Source organism: Haliotis rubra, unplaced genomic scaffold (genome assembly GCF_003918875.1).
Source record: "Haliotis rubra isolate DU_JTF1 unplaced genomic scaffold, ASM391887v1 Scf350, whole genome shotgun sequence".
In the NCBI taxonomy this organism is placed as follows: domain Eukaryota; kingdom Metazoa; phylum Mollusca; class Gastropoda; order Lepetellida; family Haliotidae; genus Haliotis; species Haliotis rubra.
Window position 1 is genome coordinate 955,147 of NW_025767025.1, and position 19,457 is coordinate 974,603.

The 19,457-nt window shown below is 41.7% G+C and overlaps 1 protein-coding gene across 1 annotated transcript; it reads right to left on the minus strand.

Moving 5' to 3' along the window:
• Nucleotides 1-7,536: 7,536 nt before the first annotated feature.
• LOC124285056 (protein SSUH2 homolog) lies at nt 7,537-19,213 on the minus strand. Its single transcript, XM_046721201.1, has 10 exons — nt 19,156-19,213; nt 17,650-17,800; nt 16,856-16,925; nt 16,074-16,206; nt 15,333-15,521; nt 12,864-13,042; nt 11,215-11,307; nt 9,714-9,816; nt 8,934-9,038; nt 7,537-7,990 (listed from the first exon to the last, which is right to left on the minus strand). The coding sequence occupies exons 2-10, from the start codon at nt 17,735-17,737 to the stop codon at nt 7,844-7,846; spliced, it is 1,107 nt and encodes a 368-aa protein (XP_046577157.1). The 5' UTR covers nt 17,738-17,800; nt 19,156-19,213; the 3' UTR covers nt 7,537-7,843.
• Nucleotides 19,214-19,457: the final 244 nt, after the last annotated feature.

Genomic DNA, 19,457 nt, shown 5'->3' on the forward strand with positions numbered 1-19,457 from the left:
ACGCGGCTTGTCGGATGTGAAGAGGCAGTGAGTTCCAGAAAAGGGGGAGCTGTGTAAGAGAACTGTCTATGTCCATATGACTTTAATCTGACCTTGGGGACATTCAACTGACAATTAGAACTTGATCTTAAAAGCCGTGGTGGGACATATTCACTGAGGAGATTGTACCCATGTGGGGAGTCGAACCCGGGTCTTCGGCGGGAGGGGCGAAAGCTTTAACCACTGGGTTACCCCACCGCCCCTGTTCCCCCTCAGACTTGACTAAAGAACTGTTTCGTTGATGCATAAGTTAAATCCGTCAACATGGAGTGTTGCATCCTGTTAACCAACTCACAAGATGATCATATTCTGTCTGTTGTATAGGGAACTGAATACAGATTGATTAAGCTACATCAAGAGCGCCCATTACTTGGGTATCGTTCGTTGGTTTACGTTGAATTTAATCAGGAAGTATTTGCAACGAGAGACCGAAAAGGATATTAACCAGGAGGTAATGTACATGAGGATCGGGTGGTCAAGATGAATGTCGACTATGGACAGTAATAAAGCCGGAAAACTACCACTTGACTACCTTAAAAGATCAAATATCAGGTACAACCAGAAAATCTGAATGTGTCATTGTGTTTCCATGGCACGATTGTAGTTTGTCAGGGTAAGATTTGGTATTTATTATGTACTGAATTATTTAGAGTGAACAGTGCTGTGGATTAGATGTAGCCAGTCTACACTAAGGCTGTGTATTGGAAAATAAGTTGTATTGCAATGTATTGCGATTCGGGTATTGCGGTACGTATTGCAATATATTGTGAAGTTGAGTGTTTGAGAGTGAGTGACAATCTCAAAATTGCTTAGCCAGGGATTCTATTTTCTTTTTTATAAAATGTATAATATTACGGTATACCGTCATGTCATTGCATAACGAAGGAAAACATTTGTTGTGAATGAAAGTCTGTATAGATATTAATTTATACCATAAAGATAATCACAAAACACGTGATATATGTTCTTTACCCAATATTCCTGTTCTCAGAAAAAAACATCGCAATACGTATCGTTTGAAAAGCGTATTGCGATATACCGGTAATACCGTGCAGTCCTAGTCTACACTCATTTTTTCAGGCGATATAGCGATGGCGAATCAGCTACCATACATTACACTATGTGTTTTGGGGTTACTACGTTCAGTAAGCCCTCAGCCACGTCTGAACATATCAAGTTTGCCTCGTCATTTAATGAGATAGTCGGACAAAAAATCCCGATAAATAGTGAAGCTGCTAAGATAAAGTTTCCATTGTAATTGTGCATTTAATGACAAAAGCACAAATATTGGTCATTATTTTCAAGAACATTTCTGGAATAATTTCAGAAATGGAGGTACATGATTTTTTTTTTGTCCCTGTGCGCATGTGCAGTAGACAAAATTGCCGTTCGGGTTTCAGTGTTACCTCCCACATAGTCAGCATAGCTAATCATTACAAACCAATAGTTTCGTAATTGATGATTTGCAGGTACAGGAAAAGAGAAGAAATAGTTAATTTACATTAAGATTTAACATCCGCAAAATATAAATGCTCCCTCCATCCAAAATGGCAGGTAGCAGAGAGCTTTTCGAATATGGAGCTACATGACAATAGATAAGAATGTTATGGTTTCATCTGATCAATACTGACTGAAAATGCTTATTCTATTTGGCAAAATAACCCCAGCCAATAATTCATAGGTTAAAGTTTCGGATATTTTTAATAATAAAATCTTTAAGTCATTAGACTCAAGGGCAAATGTGGCAGATAATACAGATTTGTCTTTCGCAAGGGAGCAGTCATTATTTAATCATTATTTTATTCCAGTAAACATCACTAAATCGCACTTTTACTGTTTAATGTTTTAAAAACCAATTACATTATAGTAATTCAGTGAAATTGTGCCTAATTAGATTTTACAAATGTAAAATAAATTATTTTCTATAGGATTCTTTTATACCATTTCAGCATAATTAAGTTGTGAGGTTTTGGTTTCCAGAAAGTTGATGATAATACACTAAGTTTATGTTCATAAAATATTTTATTAGAAATTGAAAACTCATGGTGACACAATAATCTTCTTCGCTTACAGGCCCCGTGGCAGTTATACTACAAATGACAAATTACAATATTGAATTTAGACTTCATGCTCAAGGCCATACTGAAATATATCCATGAGCATTAATCATCCAATAACCCACTTTTTGAAGATGCGTACGAAAACACATGTTGGTGCAAATTCTTTCAAAACCAAAATTGCACGGATTTACATGGTAACTGCAACACATTTTACTTTGATTCCAACAAAAACAAAACTGAATTGAACCATGGTAACTCATTACTGCAATCTGAGAAGAATACACAAAAACGTGAACATCAACAATGCTGGAAAGTATGGTCACCATGACAACCCCAGAAATCTGATTGTCGCACGTTTTTAAAAAAATGGTTGTTTTGGTGGTATGAACCACCAAAGCATGAGGTTTAGCACCCCTCGGACATCATACTGGCAATCAAGAATCATATTATTACAGGGGCGGCGGGGTAGCAGGGTCACTCTCACTTAGCCAGAGTCTACCCAAAAGGTCTTGTTAAGACAACATTGCACTATGGCCAGGTGAGAGATGGGAGTCAGGTAATTAGCAAGAGCCACTGAAGCATGAGCTTTTGTTTTAAGGCTATAGTCTATATCTACAATTCGACAAGATTGAAGATGGAAGCGGTTACTCTTAGAAATGAACTGGTGTAATGAGTTAAGAATGTTACTATTAGTTGGTTTAAACATATTTATTTCATGAAAAAACTACAACGAAATTTTCATGAACTGGATTGGTCAACAAGCTCACAAGAACTTATATGAAGACCCCTCCAATATACATCGATATATGAAACAGTATTATGACAAGAAAATATGATATCTTCACGTCGTGGACTCTTGTTCGATTCCCCATTTCTGTGTCCCACGCCGTGATTTTGCTAGAATATTGCTGAAAGTGGCGTAAAACCATACTCACTCACTATTATTAGCATCTGATTCCTCTGCCATTCCCGATACAGCGTATGCCTAAATTCTTCACTTTGAACAGGATAAGGTCCAGGTAGAACTTGGCGTCTAACATAGTCCGAAATATGTTCAATAGTGTTTATATGGGGGCTCCTTGCGGGCCATGGTAATGTTTCGATGGAATTGTTCTCTACAAAGGGTGATGAGACGGCCTGGCATTGTCATCCATGAATATCTGACGATTGGCAAAGTTAATAAAACCTGGCCGTATCCAGTACTTCCTGTCGAAAACGTTGACCTTTGTGTTTCCCAGGTACTGAGATCCAACTGGCAGTGAACCCACCAAGACCTTTCCGGAGAATATGAAGGCTCCCCAACACTGCAGCCTTCTGCATTACCCAGATTGTCAGAAGGGCTGTGATCCCGGTGGAGAACCCGGGCACTCTCCTGATCTGCGCCAAGAGATCAGGAGGTACCAAACCAAGGGCACCGAGAACAATGAGGAGCCTGATACTTGGGATGCAAGCGAGACATTTCTAAGGCGAGGTCCGCATATTTATCATGCCTGAATCTTGTTAATCACATTGCTGCCAAAAGGGACAGAAAATTCAATGATATAAATAATTCATTGGCTTTATAAAAAAGGACAAGGTCAGGTTTGTTTGCAGGAATTCTTCTGAGGCTGTATACGGACCTATTCCAGAGAAGTTTGAAAGTATCATTTTCTATGACGCCCTGGACATGTTCAGGGTCGTACCATGGATGGACCTCGGAGTCAAAGCCACAGACATGGCGGAGACGGTAGTAAAAGCAACGAGCCATGCCACCATATCGTTTAAGATATACTGTTTGTGGCAAAGAATGGCATCCACTGACAAGATGTTGTCAGTTGACAGTCTCTGTAAATTCATTACATAGTCGACATTTCATATTGATATTTTCTTTAAGAATCACATTTTGGCGATTACGGGGGGGAAGTGACTGGTCCTGAGCAGCAAAAAGGAAGCCCTCAGTTTCACATTTGAGACCAGCCGACTTCATCCAGGCGAAGGAGTTGGTGGGATTGCTATTCTGTTCCACACACTGCATGTACACACGATGCAATGGCTTCTCAGAAAGCTTTTCCACAAAAGACCGACTCTGGGCAGACTTGGTGAAGGACTCCACCTGGTTTACTCCCATCGCTGTACCGTCCAGCAGTACATCGCCATCAGCAAAATCAACCTCAAATTTCAGATTCTGTCCAACAACCTTGGCAAGCTTAAAATAGCTGTGGAATTCTTTGCTTTCATCATGAGTCTTGACATGCATCACCAGAGGATCATCCGATAAATAAATATGTGCAAAAGTACACAATAAAATTCTATCATGAAGAGCCTCCACATTAATAAAACCCCGACCTCCAGAGTTGATTGGCATGTATAAATGGTTGAGAGAGGAACGAGGGTGGTGGGCTCTGTTATCAGACATGATCCTTCTGGTCAGGCGGTCAAGACTCTGGATGTCTTGTTTTGTCCAATCAACTACTCCAAAGGAATAGGAAAGGTCTGGCACAGCAAAAGTATTGGTGTCTTTGACCTTGTTTCGAGCATTTAGCTCTGAGCTCCAGGTTTTCTTTAAGCGAGATTTGTACTCGGCCCGAAGTTTGTCTTGAATTTGGGGTTCTTGAGCTTTTATTATTATTATACGATAATTATATAGCCCACATATCCAGGCAACTAGTGCTTACTCAAGGCGCTGGTATTTTTTCCCTCGATCATTGGATGTCAATCTCAATGGCACATTGTGTTATCAATCACAACTCCCTGGGGAGTATACAACTCTTGCAGCCACCAGGCGCAACGAGTTATTGTGGCTTTCTCATCCAGGGGCGTAGCTACCATTATAGAAAAAAGCCCGGGCTTACAAATGATGTTTGCTAAAAAAAATAGTTTCTAATTCTTGCCAAAAATACCTACAAATACGTTATCAGAACAATTTTATAGTGGAAATGCCTCTATGAATCATTTTGACTACAATATTCTTTGATAACAAAGCATTACCAATACAGTCACCATGCATGTACAGAAAACATGTTATTCATCGTATCGTAAGTATGAAAGGTGTCTTTCTTTCAGTGATGATTGTTTTTCCATCTACATGTATGTGAATATTTTGTTTAAGTCATGATTATATGTGAATCATAATTGAAATGCAGGTATTTACAATCGCCCTGCAACGAAAACTTATGCATTACTTCCTTCTGTAGTCGTTCTGCGGGCTTTTAGGTGCAACCTATCGGGCTTACACGAAAAAAACTGGCTTGCTACGTGCCTGTCATCCTAACGAGGTACTCATTCACAGCTGGGTGGACTGGGACACATAGTACTGTCACAGTACTTTGTCCAAGTTCACTGCACGTTGCTGTACCCGCAACTAGGTGTTTGCACGTATTCATGTGGCCACCATCTGGTCATATACCAACGGATTCGTAGGTTCTTTTAAGTGCACGGGGTTGTGTCAGTACACTAGGGGTTGTGACAACACTGAAAGAGTCTGCACACACAGTTGACACCAAGGTGTTTACACCCGGTCACAGGTGGGCTCGATCTCGACACCTCAACCTCGCTGGATCACTAGCCTGGCGCCTTAGCCAGCTCGCCCACCGCGCCCGAGGATACGACCTCTCTTATACGTGACAACGGCCGCGGGTAACGTGTAGAAGAAAGCGACTGTCATGAGACCAATGAACCTTACACCATTTCCTCAAGTTGCAGTTCGTGGCGTTTGCACCACACCAGACGCTTCTACCTGTTCCTATCTGTAAGGAAGGAAGTCTGATCGGACAAAGTACCCTCAGATGTCGCAACCTCTTTCTGATGGTAATGTTGGAGAGTCTGAAAGTCCCCCCGCTCCCAATTGCAGTTCTTTGGCAAGGTTTATCACACTGATGTCTAACCAGAAAAATTTGGACCCAATCATCATGGTCATTGGTGTTTCTCAGTCTGGCAGGACTTGGAAGACGCTGTACTTACCCGGTGGCTACGTGGTTCCTCGTATGCCACAAGATTCCTCTTAAGCAGACCAATAGACATAATTATGGTTAATGTACAAGTGTGCATCGTGCATCGTGCAAGCCAACAGTTTGTCATCATGTATTTTCTGAACGTTAAAGTTACTTTTAGTACTGCCGTCTTTTAAATCATTTTAGGAAATTGTAGCGCACATATGTAGCTGCAATTTTGAAATTTATACTCCACTTCTCGGGACCATCACGTCAAATGAAAATGGGACCAATGATAGGAAAAGAGCAGTTTGAGACTTTCACAAAGGAAATCATAATGCCGAGTAACAGGATGTGTCTTTTACCTATTATTTTAACATATAACAACAAACAAAACATTCTGCGCATGCGCAACTGAAATTGCCTCCATATCTGTAAATTAATGTTCATTATGCATCAGTCAATAAATGTGCAAACCTTTATGCTTTTATCACTAAATGCTCAATTTAGCCGCTTCACTAAAATGCTTTGCTTGCATTCAGAGAGAGATTTGGAGCCGACTATAACTGTGGCATATGACTATGGTCGTCATGACCTCTGGATATATCGCCCTGGTAGACTTATAACTGTGATAGCCATATGTTGGATATTTGTGATCAGAATTACAACATTCAAGATCTCAGGTATTGTTTTGTGGTTGGCATGCCGAAACATTTTTCAACTTTGTTAACATTATAAGTTGTTTATTGATCCCTCGGGGCCCATGGGTTGATGTATATTTGTATATGTTCCCTGAGCCCTCTCTTCGGGCACCGAGGGACCAATGAACAACGTATTTATCTTACTGTACTGTTTGAAACACGGGTATCGGATTATAATAAGGAGTATCAGAATATTGGCAATTAGCCAATACCGACAATGATAGACAAGAAAAACAAATTTAGTGTTATCTCCCTTCCATTGATTTGCATTCGCAAAACATCGGTAATTTCCGTACATCATATGTGACTTAATTACTCGAGATAAAGACTTACTAACACGAAGCACCACGAATTCAGGATGCATCCAGGGTATAGTGGAGAGTGATCGTAACGTATACCCTGGAGATTATCGAGGATGGTAAGCAGGGTACATTGAAAATAATAGAAGAGCGCTCAGACAATCAGAAAACGACAGTAATGTGTGATAACTATGATAGGTCTGAGGGAGTAACACAGAGCCAACATCAAACACCAAGTGAAAGAAATTCAAGAATTTGGCAGAATTTCTGCCATCCAGAAATAGAATATTGAAAGCGATCAATTCGGCGCCACTTAAATATTTGCAGATTGGCGGCTCATAAAGCATTGGCAAAAATATTTCATTCCTACGATGTGGGCAAACTACACTCAGGGTCATTACAAGATATTCCAAAATACTGGACAATGAAATGTAAAATAATGTGATAACACCAAGAGAAGGTGCTAACGTTGAATTAACGAAAATCATCTCCATGATTATACGTTTAGACAAACAAATGCAACGAAAACTATTAAATAACAACTTTTATTGACAAAATGCTGAAAATGCATCAACTAAAAGTGGCGAAATCATTTTAGGTTCATTCGTTCAAACATCCAACTATCATACTGTAGATCTGTTGATTTAGATAAAGGGAACACATGTATTCGTCCACCTGTTGTTACACAGTGATGATAAATAAAGCAAACAGGCCCAAAAGCGTGACTCTGCTGGTATTTTACGACGCTTCGGTCAACAAAGAATCTCCAGCTCAACACTCATTCGCGGCTGAATATCCCGTTACTTGACCTCCCCCCACGCCTCTAACAGGGACCACTACATCAACTTGCACCCCATGCAGCACTGCTGTGGGTAGTCAGGGGCGTACACGCTGCGGGAGTTACCGTACACCCACAACCGGTAGGGCAGTTCCCGCCACGTGTAATGGACTTCTGTCACCGGTATCACCCACATGCTCTGGACCTGAAAACATGAACTGAATGTATTTTGACTTTTAGACTCGTGGCAGTTAGAAGGCCTGCAAGTTTCGAGTAGATCACACAAGCAGCACTATATTCGTCTAAACACTCGAGAGCTGGTTATGATTGTGTATTACACAAAACGAGAGAATGATCGTATGTAAGAACTTTCCGAAATTTTTCTTCTTCTTCGTTTCTTCTTCTTCTAAAAATGCGTCACACATGCATGTGTTTGGAATAACCTCCTCAAAACTCGGAATTACTGATTATGTGGGATTATGTTGATTCTTGTGAATGAATGTTTTATGCCATTTGCTAAAGACTCGGAATTGAAACAGTTCATTCTCTCGCGACAGATGGTGGGTAAGTCCTCGGACCTCGTCCGTCATTCTCTATGGTTACAACAACTGACTGACTGAGTTTGGTTTTACGCCGCTTTTAGCAATATTCCAGCAACATCACGGCGGGGGACACCAGAAATGGGCTTCACACATTGTACCCATGTGTGGATTCGAACCCGGGTCTTCGGCGTGACGAGCCAACGCTTTAACCACTAGGCTACCCCACCGCCCCTGGTTACAACAAACTCAAAGGGGCTACTAATAATAGTTCGTTATAACCGTAGTTCATTATACCCACTTCGACTACAATATATAGCAAGGTCCCGGGACAAAAACAAAACAACAGTTCGTAATATCCGTTAGTTCGTTATAAGTGTGTTCGTAATAAACGTAATTTACTGTAGTTTCTATATCTCACCTGAACGGCTGCTTTTGATTTTCCCATTCCGAGTCAAATCTCTTATATTTTTCAGACAAAGACAACGTATAGCTTTCCCACAACGCACCACCAGATCTACAATGTTTGTGGGTTTGATTGTTTAATGTTATACTGTAAACAAACGGGTCTGTGCAAACAAGTGAGTGATATTTTGACTTGGTACCCACCTGTTTGAGTATTTTCCCACCAGGAAAGGCGTTGTTGTGTTTGTTAACCAGCGACATGGACGCATTGTTCATAGCTTCCACGGAGTACGTCGTGATTGGGGCGACCTGCAACACATACAATTATCATATCAGGCAAACATTACCACTAAGTCACTGTCCGAGAAGTGGCAGAAAACCATTTCGACTCCAGGTCTAGGTCCTCTTGCACAAACTAATCTTAGTACTAAGATCATTGTAAACCTATGTTAATGTCTGGGAGTTATAGTAGCGATTAGATCCCTTTCTACTTATGTTTATTAGTTGTGTAACGCCGAATTCAGCAATATTCCAACTTTTTGGCGGCGGTCTGCGAGCAGTCGAGTCTCGGCCAGACAATCCAGTGATCAACAGCATGAGCATCGATGTACGCAATTGGGATACGATAACATGTGTCAACCACTGAATCCATGACTACCCGATCTCGAACTTTAGTTGCCTCTTACGACAAACGTGGGTTGCTGAAGTTCTTCACGGGAACTGTTTCTGCAAGAGGTCCTAGGTCTGCAATATATGACTGCAAAAGCCTAGATTTATATTTTTAATCCATGACTACCCGATCTCGAACTTTAGTCGCCTCTTACGACATACGTGGGTTGCTGAAGTTCTTCACGGGAACTGTTTCTGCAAGAGGTCCTAGGTCTGCAATATATGACTGCAAAAGCCTAGATTTTTATTTTTAAAAATGATTGTCCAAACAGTGATTCGAACCCCTGTGATTCCAGTTTAGTGGATGATGCTTACCGGGTAGTCTTCCTGGACGAAGACCTCAGAGCCTTCCATGAGATATATGTCGTCGTCAGAGATCGGGGTGGGGTTGTCCATGAAGGAGTCACGCTCGCACCGACTGCAATAATAGATTCTCATTGTCATTTTCTAAATCTCCAGTGCTCCAGTCCTGAGCTCCCAACAGAATGGTCCTTTGTCCCAAACTGACATTCCCTCACTAGCCACTCCAACTGCCACATGGCATTAACAAGCCGTAAGTCGTGGCAGGATGTGCGGTTCATACCCGTTTCATATTACTGGAAAAAACGATCAAATGTAAAACAATCACGCTTCCTAAACCAACATTCATATGCTCCTTGCAGTGTATCGAGATGCACGTGCACAGACGTGTTGCACGTGACCATGCTGAAACCACCGACGTCACGAAACGAAGCACATGCATATGTGTTCAATTCACTAGTTAATGTGTTAAGTATACAGTGTATATTCTGATTTATTTTGGCTGGTAGTTACAGTATGAGTGAGTGAGTGAGTTTAGGTTTACGCCGCACATATGACCGATATGTTGTGCTCCAAGCCCTTCGGAACCGATTCACAACTGCCAATGCTCAGTTGCCACAAGCTGCATGGGACGTCTGCCTTGTACATGCACTAGGCTGTTGTGTTTGGGCGTCGGAATCAAACATGGTGCTGGTGTGTTTCAGCACCCTTGTTTTCGCTGTTTTTGACAATGTTTCATTTCACTTAAACTCAGTTTCTTCTAATATGTCTTTTAAAGTGCCCATCAAGCACACAAAAAGTTGCATTTACCTTGGGGTATAAATGGCCTCACCGTGTATAAGTTTATATATGACTATCAAATTTTAGGGTGTTCACATACATTTTGTTTGTAGTATATAATGGCCGTTTGCAGCTTCTTCATATAAAGTAGCCATTTGTTACGTCTTTACACAATGACCTTTCGTAACATCCTTATGAAATGACCTTTCGTTAAATGACCTTTATCAATATCATTATGCAATACCTCTATGCCTTTCATTATTTTTAACTCCTATGAAATCAAACTCACATATATTCCTAAAATGAAAGCCTCCCCTTGTCACCATACATCTTCTTATTATGTGCAGAAATATTATCAGCTCTTATCAAAATAAATGAAACTATCAAGGGTATAATGGTGAACAATATGGATTACCTGATTGCTCAATATGCAGATGACACTGAATTTATTCTGGATGGTTCAAAGAAATCTTTTGAAGGGGTCATTGACACATTGGATCTATATGCACAAATTTCTGGACTTAAGATTAATTATGATAAATCAGAAGTTGTGTGGATAGGAAGTTGTAGAAATAGTAATGTTAAATTCAGAGGAAATTGTTGCAGTTTTGGAAGTTTATTTTCCCATTTTGGTGATCTTTTATCTGTTATGGTGTATATGAGTTCAGTTTTGAGGATTTGTTCACCGTTTGTATGGTAGGCCTGATATGTATAGAAGCTATATCGAGCAACTCACTAATTGACTCTTAGTTCCACAAATGTTCTGACCGCTCTGTGACCCCTGCATGTGCGGCACGTTTCTTGACCACTCCCGTAGCACACCTTGCATCTGTAACAGTGAACGAGTTACGTCATCACGACGACCTACCTCAGTAGACACTACGTCCGAGTGACTCACGTCAACACGACTACCTACCTCAGCAGACACTACGTCCGAGTGACTCACGTCAACACGACTACCTACCTCAGTATACACTTACGTCCGAGTGACTCACGTCATCACGACTACCTACCTCTGTATACACTTACGTCCGAGTGACTCACGTCAACACGACTACCTACCTCTGTATACACTTACGTCTGACTGACTCACGTCATCACGACTACCTACCTCAGTATACACTAACGTCCGACTGACTCGCGTCATCACGACTACCTACCTCTGTATACACTTACGTCCGAGTGACTCACGTCATCACGACTACCTACCTCAGTATACACTTACGTCCGAGTGACTCACGTCATCACGACTACCTACCTCAGTATACACTTACGTCCGACTGACTCACGTCATCACGACTACCTACCTCAGTATACACTTACGTCCGACTGACTCACGTCATCACGACGACCTACCTCAGTATACACTTACGTCCGAGTGACTCACGTCATCACGACTACCTACCTCTGTATACACTTACGTCCGAGTGACTTACGTCATCACGACGACCTACCTCAGTATACACTTACGTCCGACTGACTCACGTCAACACGACTACCTACCTCAGTATACACTTACGTCCGAGTGACTCACGTCATCACGACTACCTACCTCTGTATACACTTACGTCCGAGTGACTCACGTCAACACGACTACCTACCTCAGTATACACTTACGTCCGAGTGACTCACGTCAACACGACTACCTACCTCAGTATACACTTACGTCCGAGTGACTCACGTCATCACGACTACCTACCTCTGTATACACTTACGTCCGAGTGACTCACGTCAACACGACTACCTACCTCTGTATACACTTACGTCTGACTGACTCACGTCATCACGACTACCTACCTCAGTATACACTAACGTCCGACTGACTCGCGTCATCACGACTACCTACCTCTGTAGACACTTACGTCCGAGTGACTCACGTCATCACGACTACCTACCTCAGTATACACTTACGTCCGACTGACTCACGTCATCACGACTACCTACCTCAGTATACACTTACGTCCGACTGACTCACGTCATCACGACTACCTACCTCAGTATACACTTACGTCCGACTGACTCACGTCATCACGACGACCTACCTCAGTATACACTTACGTCCGAGTGACTCACGTCATCACGACTACCTACCTCTGTATACACTTACGTCCGAGTGACTTACGTCATCACGACGACCTACCTCAGTATACACTTACGTCCGACTGACTCACGTCAACACGACTACCTACCTCAGTAGACACTTACATCCGAGTGACTCACGTCAACACGACTACCTACCTCAGACTACACTTACGTCCGACTGACTCACGTCAACACGACTACCTACCTCAGTATACACTTACTTCCGAGTGACTCACGTCATCACGACGACCTACCTCGGATTACACTTACGTCCGAGTGACTCACGTCATATCGACTACCTACCTCAGTATACACTTGCTCCCACACGACTCGCACGCCGTTTCAGCCATCTCCTCCTCCTCGCCATATTCTAGTTCCTTCAACGTCACCCCGAGCCCTCCGCAGCTCTTGCAACGCCTATAGCCCGACCCCTCACACACGGAGCACGGCACGGACCCCCGGGCTGCACACACGTCACACGCCTGTAAACACATACAGACCTCACACGATCCCGGAAACAACTCACAGCGCTTAATATATATAAATCATAAACTGAGGACTATTAAACTACAATTAAGATTTGTCACAAAGGATACAAACATGAACGTGTGGGGTGTGAAAACAAAGACCGAGCGGCTACACTATACATGGAATCCGTGGACTAAACTACAGTCCAAAGGCCGCAATGAGACGAACAAGCACTCTGAAAAAACGTTAATAACATTAAATTCGTGCGATTTGTGAGTCTTTTGTGAGATTTTTCAACTAATTTGCGGTGTATATCCAACATCAGGGCGGAGGACACCAGAAATAAGACATCTCTTTCAAGAGACATTTTTCTAACAATCACCTTGTCTGAGCAGCACACAGAGCATACTACTGTGTGAATAGATGCGCTATAAAAATGCACATATTATCATTATTATTGTATCCATGTGGGGACTCAAACCCGGGTCGTCCGCTTGACGAGTGTACGCTTTAACCAATAGGCTACCCCATCGCCCCTAGCAGAATCTGTAAGTCAAAGAGAATACGTTCCCCCATGAAGTCATAATAAAATAGTTGTTGAAATCACATTACTTTGTACGACTCCGACAACAACACAAGGATGTGTGTATGAAAGTAATGATACCATTGATTCATTTATTACTGGTAAAAGTCTCATTCATTCATTCATTCATTCATTCATTACTGATAAAAGTCATATTCATTCATCACTGGTAAAATGTCATTCATCCGTTCATTCATGCATTTTAAGCGAAATTGGCTGCTTTTAAGCAGTAACGGTATGGGCAATATGGACGCGTTTCTGAGTGAGCAAGTGAGTGAGTGAGTGAGTATGATTTTACGCCGCTTTTAGTAATAATCCAGCAATATCACGGCAGGGGACAGCAGAAATGGGCTTCACACATTGTACCCATGTGGGGAATCGAAGCCTGGTCTTCAGCGTGACCATTAGACTACCCCCACCGCCCCGAACACGTTTCTGAAGACCACAGGCAAGCGTGCCAAGTCAACGCCGTGTTCAACTACCCCAGAGTTCGACCTGACTGTGTGTCAGTTAGATTTGTTTGACAGGTAACTCGTTCACAGTTACAGATGCAAGGTGTGCTACGGGAGTTGTCAAGAAACCTGCCGCACCTGCCAAGTCGAAACATTGATTACACAACGTTTCCTGTTGACTGGGTCCCGTCCTATTGCGCAACTTAGTACAATAACCAGTACAGAATTTTGAGACCAATTCATTTAACTGGATGCATAAATATCAATCAGTATTATTTGATACATCTAAGCACTTGTATATTACAACACTACACTCCTTCTAATCCTTGCAACCATGTCGTGCAGTGTGCTCTGTCGTACAGCTAGCACTGACAAACAGAAACCTGGAAATCGAGGAAATCTTAAAACGAGGCTCTGCCGATAGAAAAGTTTGGCGGTCTGGTACGGACTTAATATTATATCAATCACATTGTGCGTGAACTACACTGAACTGAATTAGCGCATAAAATACATAACAGATGTAACCAGTGAGCCAGATGCATTGTGAGCTCATCTGTGGCAGTCTGTGACGTCTTAGTTAAGGTCATGCTGCCTACACCTCGCCATAAAATATAGAAATACGATGTTATTAAAGTTTAAAATTGAAATGTAGGACCCAATGTCTGGCAACCTCAATGACACTTCACATGTGGAGTAGCACGTGACTTCTCAAAATATAAATTTAAGGCTAAATATCAACTATATTTGGTGTGGAGTTGAGTTATATAAATGATTTGTCAGCTTTCACTGTTTGCTTGAAAATGCCATATCTATATCAGATAAATACAGATTTCATCCCTTAACGATAGGCCATCATTTGTTGAAACATACGAGTTTATTTCCCTTCCATAGGATCTAATTTAACAAAAGGCATAGAGATATTGCAGAAGGTCATATTGCATAATGATATTGATAAAGGTCATTTCACGAAAGGTCATTTCAGTAGGATGTTACGAAAGGTCTTTTTATGAAGATATTACAAAGGTTATTGAATTATGCTATTACTAAATGTCATTTCACTAGGATATGCGAAATATCTTTGCATGAAGAAGTCACGAAAGGTTAGTGGGTAAAGAGTGAGTGAGTGAGTTTATTTTACACCGTTTTTAGCACCATTCCACCATTACCCTTTAGACTACCCCACCGCCCCGAACACGTTTCTGAAGACCACAGACAAGCGTGCCAAGTCAACGCCGTGTTAATTTTCCGATAGTTTATGCTATAGCTCACCTGTACTCTAGTGGTATGTGGCACCACATTCCTCAGCTCGTGCCTTGTGTTCAGGTATTTGGGGCTACAGAGAATCTCCCATGGGGAGGGGGGTTCCCCCTGGTTTGTCCCGTCCACAGGCCGTCTGTCCTTGTGGGGCACAAACCGCAGGCAAGTCGATCTGGTCTCGCCGAAAGTGGTAAGACTATACTGAAAGGTATTACACAGTTTCACGACTAACACCCGACCAGTAGTACACCTGGTAAATACAGGTCAGCAGGGATGCACGTCCATTGTTTAGCTCATGGGCGTAAAACCGATCTGATTTTGTTTTCTTTAGCCCATGGGCTTAAATGAGAAATCGATTTAGAGTGATCTAGCCATCTTTCGAAACACTGGAATGTGACGACATGCCATGAATATCTTGATCTTATTCAGATTCTCTGTGACAGGCTTCCATATTTATCAAAAAACGACATAGGTCAAAACGACATTGGTCTCCACCATTTACGTGGAACATAAGTGTTGTTCTACTTTTTGAATCTGAAAGCCCTGGTTAATTAAAAGAAAAAGTTGATATATATTAAAAATGAAATACAATAAGTCTACAGCCCGATCGTGGATATTGGATAAAATATTCGGGCAGAAGAGGTAACAAAAGACAACTTATCAGGCCCTGGGCTAAAATATATTAGCATAATGTGAAACAAAAATAGCCATAAAATCTTAGAATGGCCTTATATAGTACTGTGCTATGCTTACGTAGTGTACATGTTTAGGGTACAGAGCAGTGATGTCCATCTCTCTGGCCGGCTCCAAGCCGAAACAGCAGGTGCTGTTGACGTAGCTGATGATGGCGTCACGACAGTCTCTCTCAGTAAACAGGCTGGGGAGGCTGAGAAAAGAGGAAACATCAAAACATCAAATACATGCCGTCAGCAGCTTCCAATACAAGATAGCAGCAAACACAGTATAGAGGATACTAAACGATCTTTCGTGTAATACCATTTTTATTACACGAGTTAATGAATCAGTCACGAGTTTAATAAAAATGGTATTTCACGGAAGCGAGTTTAGTATTCGAGTCAAGCAAGGTCTAATATCCTTGTGGCAGAGGAATTAGCACTGTGACGTCATAAATGTAAATCATTATGACGTCAGACGTCCGGCATCACGCGAAATTCTTACATAATGTGTAATAACATTGTAGATTTATTAAACAGTGATATCTGCAACGGGTGAGTAATAAAAAAGAATATGGTAATCCTGAACTCGTTTCTGTACAATATCCTCGACCGTTTTCTGACAGGGTACCTCTTGGCCTTGTGGAACAAAGCATTCGCAGAACGCACTGCCTAAACTGGTACTAACACTCCCATTCTAAATTTACACTTTGAAGATAAGGATTAAATGTTGCCTTCAGCAACCCATGCTTGTCGTGAGAGGCGACTAACGGGATCGGGTGGTCAGGCTCGCTGACTTAGTCACCATATCAAGCACAGCAGTTGCACACCTCGAAAGTTTAAAAATTATTTCGAACCTACCCTTTTATGGACAATTCCGGGAATTTTCTTGCTCTTGGGATGTCACATGGTGGGTGTTTCTGAACGACTGCTGTGTAAAATAGAAAGAACAGACAAGATGTGAATTTTATAATTCAGAGTTGTTTAAAACCTTGTTTTTCAGCATCAACTTAACTCTAGACGCTATCAGAAAGAAAATAACCATTTGGTAAGACTGCACTGACAGTTAGCACTGACTTCAAGACTAGTGGCATCTACATCGACATTGTAGTCTGAATTTTGTCGTTCCATCTCGAGGTGCGACGACCTCATCAGTAACATCATGGAAGCCATTTTCCAACAAAGATGTTGTTGGTGACCCCCATTTCCTATCAGAGGAATCATCAAATGTCTAAGTTAGACTTCGTAATGGGCATCGTCTGTTTTGGGAAAGGCATGGACACTATAGACATGGACACGTGTATATTGCGGCTCACATTCACATGCAATGAAAAGGTTACTTGAAAATCGCACCCTCCTGAAACGGTACTTTCGGGTATCGTGTCCGCCTCGTTTTGGACTCAGTGGCCGCAGCTTCTGTAAATACTGAGAGCAGCCTATTGCTCCGACCAAGCGTTTAGAATGGGTGAGTGTGGTTCTAGGGTGTTTTGTGCAATATCTCAGCAATACCACAACGGGGATCGACAAGATACTGGAAAGTCTCTCCAGACTGACGTAAAACGTCACAGCTTCATTTCTCGACCAAATCTATCACACACAAAAACGAGACATCCCTTCATCTACAACTGATCGTAACGTAACGTAAGAGCACTTACGAATGTTAAATTCCGCATGTCTGTAACCAGGGATCTCCGGGACAATGGGGTGTCGTGGCTTGCGTTGTGGAACTGAAGATGATGCCATGTCCGCTCACAAAGAGTCTGAACACAAAGAGGAAGAAAATACAGGCGTCCGAAACGGTGGTACCTATGTCACAGATTGGTCATACGTTAGTCTCAGGTTTACAATGGCAAAAAGATGGTAAATATTAAATATTACAGATGGACAAGCATGTACTGACGGCTGTCGATATGACAATTGATATTGTTATGTACTTCTTAGAAAGAGTGAGTGTGGTTCTACGCTGCTTTTGGGGATATTCCTGCAATATCGCGACGGGGTTCACCACAAATGGGCTTCACACGTGGGGAAACGAAACTGGGTTTGTTGGCGTGACGATTGAACACTCTGACCACTAAGCTATCATTTCGCCCCTCTTAAAAGGGACAACCAGTGCGTGTGTGGACGTGGTTGTGTACAGGTACACATTTTCTATTCCCAAGATTTTATAATTACTACATGGAAACACTCTCAGCTGATAATCTCTACACCCGCAGTACAAACAATGAACACTGGCGAGACTTTAAGGTAAATTAATCGACACTGCCATCTATGTTTGGCTCGCTATAGGAGACAACACAACACTGGCAAGATCAAATTGTACGTCAAATACACGGGGAATTATTCATTTACGAAAATGTGATAGAACCCCACCTTTCATAACATTGACAAGACTTGGGAACAAGACATCTAGATCAGGTAAAAACCTTATCTTTGAAATTGTTTGCAATCTTTGACAGGAATACCAAAAAAATTAAAGCTATGACATTTATGAAATAGTAACTATGAAGGGATTACAGGGAATATATGGTTAATACATATCTAACTCAATACCAATGGTCCGAAGAATAAATAGAGGACGTTAGTATTTTTCTCGTAACATTTCATCTTTTACTCATGTAGGAACCTGAGAAACTGAAGTTGATTTTTTTAAAATTGCTACTGCCACAAATAAAGGATTAGTTTGTCTCACAGTCCCTTCTGCCAAGCCCTCTCTGCAATGCTAAAGCCCTAAATGACGCAAGCAAAGATTTGTTCAGGTTCTGAATATCCCATCTCACCGGGGCTCCTTTTCAATTTAAATGGGTTTATTTGTTACTATCAAAATTATATATATTCAGAGACAAATCATTAGTCTAATAAAGGATGTGCCACAAGAAGGCGTGGAGGCGTGTAAAAATTCTAGTTTCTTGTATCTTCAGTTTGTTTTTACGTCAAACACCATCCCAAACCACTCAAACATATTCAAGCTGTGATATAGACAACACTAACGTTCTGATGGTGGATCTTGATTACTCATCACTGTTCCTCGTCCATCTACAGCTCCCGAACCAGCCCTACCCCACAAGGAATAAATTGGATCAAGTTGACAGATTAAACACCAATTTAGGTAGTTTAATGTAAGTCGCTATCGTGTAGGAAGCAATATACGGTGTACTCACTTTTTGCGCGGCCGTCACGACGTCGAGAGCTGTATTGTTATGAGGGGGCAGACACAGTGTTACTAAGCAAGGATCTGTGACGTCATTCCTACTGTGACGACATACACCAGAAAGTGAGAGGCACTCGGGTCCGATCGGCATATTCCGCGACCGCATTCAGTTACTCAAAACCCTCGTCTACAAAATTTACAATTTCAAAAGAATGGTGTATCATATTTTGGCCATACAATATATGACAAAACAGAATTTTCATAAAATATACTTGATCAGGGCCCCGATCCACAAAGTACTTGTGTCACTTC

Coding starts and splice junctions, on each gene's coding strand:
- LOC124285056 (XM_046721201.1), bottom strand. CDS start 17,737: ATGGCATCATCTTCAGTTCCACAACGCAAGCCACGACACCCCATTGTC. Junction 15,522..16,073: donor ACCCTAAACATGTACACTAC/GTAAGCATAGCA, acceptor AATACCTTTCAG/TATAGTCTTACCACTTTCGG. Junction 9,817..11,214: donor GTGGAACTAAGAGTCAATTA/GTGAGTTGCTCG, acceptor CTATTATTGCAG/TCGGTGCGAGCGTGACTCCT.